At 34.0% G+C, this 11,314-nt stretch overlaps 1 protein-coding gene across 4 annotated transcripts; it reads right to left on the bottom strand.

The window, feature by feature from the left end:
* Positions 1 to 2,836: 2,836 nt before the first annotated feature.
* LOC107908468 (high mobility group B protein 15) lies at positions 2,837 to 9,419 on the bottom strand. Of its 4 annotated transcripts, XM_016835645.2 has the most exons (7): positions 9,313 to 9,419; positions 7,940 to 8,151; positions 6,097 to 6,175; positions 5,044 to 5,206; positions 4,841 to 4,960; positions 3,685 to 4,088; positions 2,837 to 3,585 (listed from the first exon to the last, which is right to left on the bottom strand). In XM_016835645.2, the coding sequence occupies exons 2-7, from the start codon at positions 8,107 to 8,109 to the stop codon at positions 3,190 to 3,192; spliced, it is 1,332 nt and encodes a 443-aa protein (XP_016691134.1). In that variant the 5' UTR covers positions 8,110 to 8,151; positions 9,313 to 9,419; the 3' UTR covers positions 2,837 to 3,189. The 4 variants fall into 4 exon arrangements, with proteins under 4 accessions (XP_016691134.1, XP_040944586.1, XP_040944585.1 ...); XM_041088652.1 differs by having other exon boundaries at positions 2,837 to 4,088; XM_041088651.1 differs by lacking the exon at positions 9,313 to 9,419 and adding an exon at positions 9,030 to 9,153 and having other exon boundaries at positions 2,837 to 4,088.
* Positions 9,420 to 11,314: the final 1,895 nt, after the last annotated feature.

Here is an 11,314-nt window from a genome sequence, read left to right as displayed (position 1 = left end):
AAAAATAAATATTATATTCATATATACATTTTGATGGAGACATATTTAATTTTCTTTAACTTGTTTACTTTGTAATTTATTGAACTAATCTGTTTAGGTGTAAATAACTTTGAATTGTTTAAATTTCTAGCTAAAGTTATATATTTAGGAAAATCTTCCTAGTGTCGATGCTCCAATCTAATCTCGTGTATCAAGCCAGCGCAAGTACACTGTTTAGCTATAGATTTTATTTATTTTCTTTTGCTTGCTTGAGGATAAGTAACGACTTAAGTGTGAGGGAGTTTGATCTGCCATAATTCATTGTGGAAAATTAAGGTCTTTCTGGCACTTAACGAACTTGTTTTCTAGTGTTTTTATATGTTTTTATTTAATTTTCACTTTCAGTTTTTATTTTCTTAGATTTAATTTCGGTAAAATAATTGTTTTTACACAATTTTTAGTGTTTTGATGACCCGTAAGGCCAACTAGGGTATCGGGTATGACTAATGGGTTATTTGAGTGTGTAGGGCATCAATTTAGGCTTAAGTATGCAAGGAATGACGATCGTGTCGCGACATCAACATTCGGTGTCGCGGCACTGAACTTTGAAGCATCAAAGGCTAAAAACAGGGTTGACGTCGTGACATGGGGATCTTGGCATTGCGACGTCACCGTGACAAATTGCTGACGTCAGCAGCTGCACGAAAAAAATTTTAAAAGCTACAAATTGTTTATTAAATTAGAGGTATTTTAGGAATAAATTACCTTAATGTTGTCGTAGGTTTTGCCTATATATACACCCTTATAACCTCATTAGAGGGTATTGTTGGTTGGTTGTTGATAGCTAGACAATTAAATAGTTTTATTTTATTTTTCGATAGCTAGACAATTAAATAGTTTTATTTTATTTTTCTTTGTAATTTATTTATGTTCGCTTAGTCAAAATTCTTCTTGTTCCGATGTGAAGACGATTGCGAGTGCGGATTGCTTTGGTACTGGACCTCAATTGATTATCAATAAAAAAATTTATTATTTTGTTTATATTTCGTTTCTTTGGCCAAGTAATGTTTGTATGAATATCATAATAAATTTTGTGTTTATTTTATATCTGACATGTTTCGGTTATAGATTTAATTTATTAATTAAGTAATTATTTGTCTAAATTTGAGTGTTTATTCAATAGTACTTAGTATATTAGGGAGTGACGCCCCTAATAGAATATCTAGATAGGTGAGACTGAGAGGGTATCTTGTCGAGCATATTTGTGCCAAGTGGTGAGATGGAGAAGATATGCGTATGCTTAGGAAGAGACCGAGAGGGTGACTCAGGTGGTAATCCTTAATGAAGATGAGACTGAGAGGGTATGCTTAGCTAAGGGTGGTAAATAACTCAATCGAGGGTAATTACCGACTTAATTGATAATTAGTGATTTAATCGAAAATAGATCGAGAACTCACATCATCGATACTAGTAATAGGAAATTCTATTAGTTACCTTAGACTAATTAATTTCATTAGGTTATTTTAGATTAATTAATTCAATTAGGTTAATTTTAGTTTAAGTAATTTAATTAGTTTAACTAATATTTTAATTTGGTTCATAGTACTAATTTGGGACTCAATTAGATTAGTAATTCTTTTCTGTAATTAATTTAATAATAAAATTTTTAAATCTGTAATTCCTTGAGTATAATCATTGGAATACTTACCAATATTCTGTTGTAACACAAATCTATATTACAAATTGACCTGTTCGCTTGTAGATACTGCATTTAATTTATATGTATTTATTTGCATGATTTTAACTCTAAACATCCACACATTTGGAGGCGATCACCCACCAGCCTCTATTTTACCCATTTTTAACCTAAAGTAACACTTTTATTTAAATTAAAACACTTCTAAAAACTAATCCTAAACCCTCTCAAACTCCAAACCCCCTCTTAGAAACCTTTTAACCATAAAACCCTTATTCACGCCTCATATTTCTCTACTTTTGCTGTAATTTTTTCCTTTTTTTTTCTTTTTCTCTTCTCTTGTGTGGGTATAAGGCGCCACATAAACGAGGAATTTGAAACAAACGAATACAAGGAACAACGAACATTCAATAAGGTTAAGGGTTCCTTTTTTATTTCCACTGTTACATTGCATTGCTTGTTTTTGAAATATATTGCTTGATAATTAGTTACTCTAGTTGAACGCATTAGAAAAATACCTCCTAGAAAAGCTAGAAGAATTAATGAACAAGAAGCACCGGTGGACATAAATCCCTCTAATTTCTCGATCCCGAACGTCGAATTTTTTTTTCTAGCACTACAAAGGAAGACATTCATATAAGAGAAGTGTTTCAAACCATTGATGATCTTGTGTAAAGAGAATTAGACATTGGTCCGATAACATAGGTGAGAACGCTTTGGCGTAACCCCAAAAGAACCCGTTGTTGTCCTTGTAGTACAGGAATTTTATGCATCATTTAGGGACCAAAAATCTAGGAGGCCCTATGATGCCTTTGGGAAACTATAACAGTTAGGGGTAAAGAGGTGCGGTCACCCCTAGAAAAACTTGTGAATTTTACAATGCACCATATTTTGAGTATGATTTTATTGATAATACTAATTTGACATACATAGATATGGATAACATTGTAAATTATTTAACTGAAGGTAGGGGTGAATAGAAGCACCAACCAGGTACCGATATTCCAACTTCTTTTAATCAAACTATTATGTTTCCAATTGTAAAAATGTGGATGCAATTTTTATGTATTCAGGTTTCGCCTGCCCTATGTTTGAGACAAGAGCATTGACAAAATTAAAACATCCCATTAAACCTAAGAAAACAAAATCTTCTATCGCAAGTAAGACTAAACTTTTATATATTAAAAGAAAGGCCAAGTTACTCAAACTCGAGCGTCAACGTCGGATACAAGCACATATCTTACATGGATATGTGTAAAATTTTCCCAAGGTATTCTGTATTTTTGGGAGGACCTTGAAGGGCCATATTCCCGAACCCATATCAAAATATTTGTTGAACATGTATTGCAAGAAAAGTACTGAGCCGGAATAGCATAGACGAAGAAAAAAAAACTAAAAAAAAAAACTGAATTACCATCTCTAAATGCATCTATTGCTTCATTTGCCACAATATTCAACTTAATCCCAAGCAGATTTTAGTGTTCTTCACATGGCATTGGTTCTTTTCTTCATCTTCAAATACTGAACTTCTCAACCTGACTATTATGTCCAACATTATCATCCACCTTTGATAACTCGGCCGCTTCCTCGGCTGAAATATCGGCATCAACATCACCCACTACACCAGCAAATTGAGATTCTTCGATATCTAAACCCTTATCTGCAGTTTTATCATCTTCAAAATCACTTCCATCAGAGCTGCTATCGTTTTCCGGGGTTTGAGGGGACTCACCACCTTCAGTTTCATCAAGCTTCATATCTGCTTCAGCCATTCCGACATCCATCCCGGGAAGTTGTTGCGGTAGGGGGAGTGCATTGCCTAAAACTTGGCCGGTCCTTAATTTTTCCCTATAATCCTCCATCTCAACTCGATATCGTTCTTTATCTTCGAGAGCTTTTTCCTGATAAACCTGAATGTAGGATAAAAGACCATGCAAACAATACGAGTTAAGAAACAGATCGTAAAAGAGAGAACAGAGTGGTATTATGGAATATAACATAGCTCTTACAGATTTTTCAGATTCGGTTAACTTGTTCCATTGTTCACCAATCATTCTACTGATTTCTCGGTCTTGCCCAGGGTGAAGTGGTTTCAATCTAGCATGTTGCTCAGCAAAAAAGAAATTATATCCACTCCTGTTTGGTTTTGGATGAGCAGGATCCCTCCGTTTTATCTCGGATTTTTTCCGGCGTCTTCTGCGTTGGACACCTGATGTAGCAAGTGGAGTCACACTCTGGCTGGAAAATGCACCATAGCAGTGTGGCGCTTCGGGTGCTGCATCATCTGAAGCCTGATAAAGGACACCTTTTAGCTTCTCTGAGCCAATAGTGACTGTGACAAGATAGCCACTCTCAAATTTACCGTCAATGACACCAATCACCGGAGAGCCTGCAGTTGTTGATTGCCTTGCTGCTGTAATAAGCTAAACACATTATCATAATGGACAAAATCATGACACTGTACAAGGATAGAGAATTACAATGGCATTATGTGAAAAATAGACAAATAACAGCAAATATTATGAGTTGGAAGTATGAATTTTATATAATTGCTGAAAAACATATTTGTTACTTGAATCTATGTTGTTCCGACTCATTACTTTTTCTTAAAATACCTGTGCCTAGCACTCATACAGACATGAGTATGGGGATATCATCTTCCAAGGTCCCACCAAATACATGAAAAAATGGAAAATGAAAAATAGAACATAACCGTGTCAAACACATACCCTATCAAACACACACCTAGATTCAAGAACAGAAACTTGAATAACACCAAATACATGAGAAGAAACTTTGAACATAACCGTGTCAAACACATGCCTTATCCGACACTCACTCATCCAAATAATAATATAAACTCATATAAGTTTTAAAATAGCCAAAATCTACGAACAGAACACCAAATTATCTACAATATATTCACCATATAGCTGCTGCAAAGTAACCAATGACAACCTTTCCAGTCAATGGCCTAAAAAAACATTGAACAATTTAAGAAAATTCATTTCCGATATATTTGATCAATGAAAGAACAGTTGAGAATGCTTGCACAGATCGTTTATGGAACAGAAGAGAAGAGAGAGCGAGGAAAGGGAAACGATCACCAGCATTACTGAGAGAAAATAATATGGTATCATTCAAAATGGAAAACTTTGAAGGCACCTGCAGGTGAATCGGCAATATTTACTCTTGGTTGCTGGACGGCGGCTGCATGAACATCAATGGCTGGCCGTATGGCTCCTTGAGTATGAATCTGTGTAATGGATTGGCTCCTGAAGGGATCTGCATAAAGCAGATCATCATATAATATTAAGAGCAGTACACTGACATCTATTTGAGAAGAGTTGAGTTCTCAATTTGCATACCAGAAGAAACAGGAACCCAACCACGGGCTTTAAAGAAGTAGATTTGTTCATAGTGATGAAGCAGGGAAAGATAGTATTTCCGAAGCACAAAAGATGCATTTGTAGCAGTTGACGGGAAGTTGAAAATCGCAGTCACTTCCTTCCATCTTCGCTCTTTTATAATCTGCAAGCTCAGGATTTGATACATGATTAATGGCATTACATTTTATAGATCTTGGAGTCTAGAGTTAGCAAATGATTTCAAAATATGACTGCGACCAATGTGAAATCCAAACAAAGTTTATCAAGCATAAATTCAACTCTTATTACTAGTCTCTAAGTCGTATTCTTAATAATTTTCAAAGAAGATGGCACCAGTCAGACTAGTCAAAAACAGTGTTGTCAAAGCGTGCACCTAGTTGTGCCTGTGCCTTAGTGTTATACAATAAGAGTGCTTCAGACCCATTCAAGTGAGACTCATTAGATCAGGCGCATGCCTGATGTGCCTAGACGTAGTTTTTCCAAAGGCAATAGGCATAAAAAAAGCCCGCCTGATTGTTGAAGTTCTCATTAACTTTTTTTTCACCTTTTTTCATTTTATATGCCTTTACTAGTAAGAAAGGGATAATAACAAACTCTATACTTCTCAATATTTGAGCATTCAACAACAAACATTAACCATAAGGATTTCATGCATATTGATTATTGACCAATAAAAGAAATGCAGGTTTTGTAGATAAACTAGACCAGACTTTAGAGTTTACTATATATCTTAAGCTTTATATGGATATATATGCACACAAAAACTCTTGCACATACATATATTGCGTTTTACTTCAGTCAGGCAAGCACATTTTTTCGTCTCAAGCCTGAGGCAATGTGAGGGTTCTAGCATTTAAAGTGCACCTTGCACCCTTGACACACTGGTCAAAAGTCTCTCGTGTATGAACTGGATTTGGCATAACATACGTGGCCACATTGAACACGTATGGAATTTGTTAACCGTTTGAGGATCTCAACAACACTAGACGAGGAGGAAAGAAACTCAGAACAATTAGGTGTATATCACCTTACCTTCTCGATGCCACCACGAGATGTTACCTCGACAAAAAGCTTGTGCAAATCCAACTCCTTTCCTCCAATGATGGGTATCCTATATTGGATTAGAGTCAGAAGAAATTATTAAAATTTAGATTGAGAAGTACGATTAAGAACGTACAGTCGAAAATATATAATTCTACGGACAATGTATCAACAAAACAAGCATAAGGGGAACTATGGTCATGCCAGCATCAAACCACAAAGACAGAGACACCTAGCTTAAAACTACCAATATCTAAAAATAAAGGCCGTTTTCGAGAAGAGCCAAAAGGTATTTCAGTTTCCATTCCCACAACTGTTAAAAAGAAAAAAAATCATTCTAGCTTAAAACTACCAATAAGCATACTCAACTTGGTATGCATTCATAAAGAACTATACATGTGCAGATGGTCTTTTTCTCTACACTTCTATAACAATTCCAATGAACACTTTGGAAAACCTGAAAAGAAAACCGAACCCGAGTCTGAAGAGGGAGGAAAAATAAGTGTCCAGCAATAATTTTCCCCAATATTAACAATAATAGTAGAAACTTAAATTGTAATTCAAAGAATGTGCGCTGTTCTCTACGGCCAAAACAAAAAAATGTGCCACTAGACCTTTTCATAGTTTTTGAACGATCAGATAAGAGCAAAATACAACTAAAATCATGGTTCTATCATAAGTTAAGGTTCTAAAGAAACTGCCAAGAAAGGACGACTTGATATCAAATCTCAGATATTAATGTACTAAAAATAAACCATTTTTATAGATGTAATTACTGCTCAAGTGACTATTCCTCAGCAATAACACAAGACCTTAGCAAGCATCATCAGTTAAGGAACATGTCACCTATGTTGCTCCAACTCTTCATTATTTTAATATACCCATATCTGAAACTCGTGTCTAACACATTTTCAGACATAGGCATGGAACATGGCCCTCCAAATACACAGAAAAACTTAGAAAAATTAAGCATACCCATATCTCACAGTAACACCCAAGTCCAAGTTACATAGCATGCCACATTTTCTTCCAATGTAGGCTAGACAATCTCTAACCAGAAGCATAGAACACAGTTTTTAATAACAAAAGAGAGTAAATAAGTTATCCTGCAATTATAAACCAAAGACGTAATGCTGTAAAACATTTGCTGGTCTATATTCCTACACCAACATAGTAACTTATTCATGAATGATAAAGAAGGATCATAAAGTGTGCGTGTGTGTGTGTATATAATGCTGTACATAACAGAAATAAATGTATCTGGAAATCTAGTTAGTAGAATCGGATGTAAGCATTAGATATGCAAGTAGACATATATGGAAATTTAAATGCTATTGCATACTATATGCAGACTTAGGAAACAAAAAGCATCAAGAGACAGGATGTAACACTTTTCCGGTCATGTTGCATTTTCCACAGTTACAAACATAATGAATGCTATAATGGTTACTTGGGGTGAATACAGGAAGATTAGTACCGTAAAAAATTTGCTGATGTCTAATCTTACACCACCAACATAGTAACTTATTCATGAACAATAAAATAAACAAGATCAAAGTGTATATGTATACATATAGTGATGTACATAACAGGAAATAAATTATATGTAATCTAGATAGAGCATTGGATATCAGATATACTTGTTGACATATAGGGGCATATAAAAGCTATTTCATACTTTCAAGTAAACTTAGGAAGCAAAGCCATCAAGAGACAGAATATTATCACATTTTTGGTCACATTGCATTTATCAGTAAAAAAACCTGACAGGGGAAAGCAACGAAACCACAAAATAGCAGCCTAACATTGCTGCTATTGAAATGAAGAAACTTACATGAACTTAGTTCCCATAGTAGCATGAAGCTTCTCCAAAGTAGAGAGAAAAAGCTTTGGACAAGCTGCAACATCTTCATATCTTGCAAGAGGTGGAGGATATGGATTGTAATTAGATGATGGTTCTTTCATAGGTACTACAGTCTGCTTTGCAAAAGAAGTTGATGCCATTGCTAATTCTTTCTCAATATTCCAACCTTGACCAGTCCTTCACTGCTCACCCACCAAGAAATCAACCATTAACTGTCTCTTTTTCCAGCTCTATAGACTTATAATGAAAGTGAAAAAGAGTAGTAAACAAAATAAAAAAAGAGCTGAAAATATACAGAAACACTGTACATTTGAATTAAAAAGCATGCTTATAAGCAAGAAATGAAGTCAAAGAAGACAATCCAAAAAGAGAAAATATAGAAATTAAGGCATACCAATGTCAAGAAAAAAAAAACTCATTAAATAGAATATAAAAATGAATATTTGTTTAAAAAAAATGAGACCATAACCTGCAGGTAACAGCAGATGAGAATATGAACAACCTCAGTTGATATAATAACTCCCCAGTAACAAAGGAGAGGTACAAAATTCAACAAAATCAAGCTGTACAGAATATCTATAACAGCCATAAATTAGGATTTGAATGAAACAGCACAGCAAAAGAATCACCAAAAGTTCCAAACTTTTCTCTTATATACTCTTATGTCTAAACTCTACAGTCTAGAAAAAGGGGACACCCTTTTAGACTACCACATCAATAAATACCCAAAAAGGAAAAAATATTTCTCATTTCTTATCAGAACGCAGAGTTTTCATGCCTCCTGACATTCTAAAGATACATTGATATCGATTGGGTACTTTACAAATGGAGATATATATATGTCATACACACATATATATTTATATGCATTCTTATATTCATTTAACAATGTCAACTTTTTTTGCCTGTCTCTTTCATCTGACACTGTTTCAGATCAAACTTTTACAAGATACATGGAATATGGATTCTTATAAAACTGTAGTGCCCTTCAATGGCATCCATCTTAGAACAAAATTAATCAGAAAGAATGAGGTATAACTCCAAAAGAGACAAATCTTACCAGTGCTTAAACAACCCATTAAAGCATTAACCTTGAATTTCCAAGAAATCAAAGAAAAAAATTACTTTTTTCCCAACTATTAAAAATGCAAAGCACTGTTTCATAACTATATTTTGTTTATTTTATTTTTCTTTTTTAATGATGTTTGTTTATGTATTTATATTCTTTATTTTATTAATAGTTAATGTTTCCAAATAAAATTAATTAAATAAAGCATAAAGAATAGAGAAATCCCAGATGAAGAAATAAAACGATAAGCAAAATAATTAAAAAAAAAACTTACCTTAGAAATGAGAGAGAAAGAATGGGAAAAATGAAATGAAATTAAAGAAGTTTAAACACTATAACCCTTGATTATAACCCAAAAATAAGGGTAATTATATGTTCAAAAAAAAAAGGTAATTAATAGTATTTATTGTTTCCTTTTTTTTTCTAAATTATTTTTTAAAGGTTAATACGTAAATTTTGAAATTATAAATATTTTTATTATAATTTTCTTTCATTTTTGATTCGTGGTGATAATCGTGAGAGAAAATTAAATTAACCCACATGTCAAAAGACAAAATACACCCTTATTTTGCCCCCACGTGAGCTATAATCTGGAGGGTAGTTTTGGTATTTAGCTTACGGAGAAAACTAAAAAGTGCATATTAAATACTTATTGAATAAGAATTCCTTCCTTCAAAAAATTAAAAGAATAAGGAGCATAAATCTTATCATTCATAAGCTAAGGGCAGGGAACTAAGCTCCTTGCTTCAATAGTATAATTGTATTTTTAGTGTTTCTTTAATATAAATAATTTAATCTAATCGCGTTTAGTCTCTTTTAAATAGAAAAACTATAAATTTTAGTCACCATTCAAAAGTTAAAATTTTAATTTAAGCTTTTTAATATAATATATTATATCAACACATGACAATTCTATTCTCTCTCTATATATCATCATTTTTTTTATTTTTAAATTAATAGAAGATAATTTAAAATTATAATCTACCATTAAAGAGATTATGGCTACGCTTGTTTCACTAAAAATGATTTCTAAAAAATGATTTATTTTTTTAGAAAAGTTAATATTTGCTGATGTTTGGATGAATCAGTGTAAAATATTTTCTATTGTTTGGCAGATTTCCTGAAAATATTTCATAAAAGTTGTTTTTAATGAAACAAACATACATTTGACATTTATGATAAGTAGTGAATTGATAACAAAGTGATATTAATGTGAAATTATAGTAAATAATGAATCTTCATGATGTTAAGGATTAAATTGTAAACTTTATAAAATTTATTGTACAGCCCATTTTGCCTGGCCCAGTACCAAATTTACCCAAAAGCCCAAACACCCACCTAAACTAACCCTAACCTAGACCCAAAATCTAAGCCCAACCAATAGTAATCTAGGGTTTCAGTTTTCTGAAACCCTAGCCTACTGCCTTCAGACACCCTGCCATCGCCGCACCTAACCCTTGACCTTCCATCACCGTCGCACCACCTACTCTGTCACTTATTCTGCCACCGCTTGTCCATAACCTTGCAAAATGGAACAAACACGCAAAGAACAACAAAAATAATAGCAAAAAATAGAAATAGATAGGCTATAAAAGCCAACACTACCTTTGCATATTTTTTTAACAACCAGTGAAAGAAAAGCAGATCAAAAATTAAAAAAAAGGTTGATTCCAGTTCTTTTTCTGTTCTTGCGTTTTTTATTTTCTTTATTTTTCTTTTTCTTTTCTTTTATTTTTGTTTGTTTCACTACTCTTTTTAACAAAAACAAAACGAAAAAAGGGAAAGAAAGATACCTATTTGCTTCGAAGACCAGCGTCGGAGCCCATCTTCGCCGTCGTCGGAGTCGAACACAGGAAAAGGCCCTTTCTTTCTCTCGGTCCCGAGGTTGAGAAGGCCAAGCCTTCGAAGACACCGAAAGGAGGGCTAAAAAGCCCATTTCGCGCAACTCCGACCAATGGCCGTGGAGGTGGCGCGGCGGAGGCCAGAATCCAAGGCCGGAAGTCGTGAGGGAGAGAGAGAAAAGGAGGGGATTCAGTTTTTTTTTAAGAAAAAAGCAGAAAATGAAGTAAAAAAAAACTTTGATTTTTAATAGCTTTTCAAAACAACGCCGTTTTGCGCCATAGCCTCAGGCGTTGAAACAACGCCATTTCACCCTGACCTGCGCGGTGACCCGACATTGAGGGGAGGATCCGCGTGTTTTCTTTAAAAGGGATATTTGCGCGCGCAGTCCCTCCGCTTTTGCAATGCATTGCAATTGGCCCCTTTTTTCCTTCTTT

Source organism: Gossypium hirsutum, chromosome D02, assembly GCF_007990345.1.
Source record: "Gossypium hirsutum isolate 1008001.06 chromosome D02, Gossypium_hirsutum_v2.1, whole genome shotgun sequence".
NCBI classification, from domain to species: domain Eukaryota; kingdom Viridiplantae; phylum Streptophyta; class Magnoliopsida; order Malvales; family Malvaceae; genus Gossypium; species Gossypium hirsutum.
This window is presented reverse-complemented; position numbering and strand designations above follow the sequence as displayed.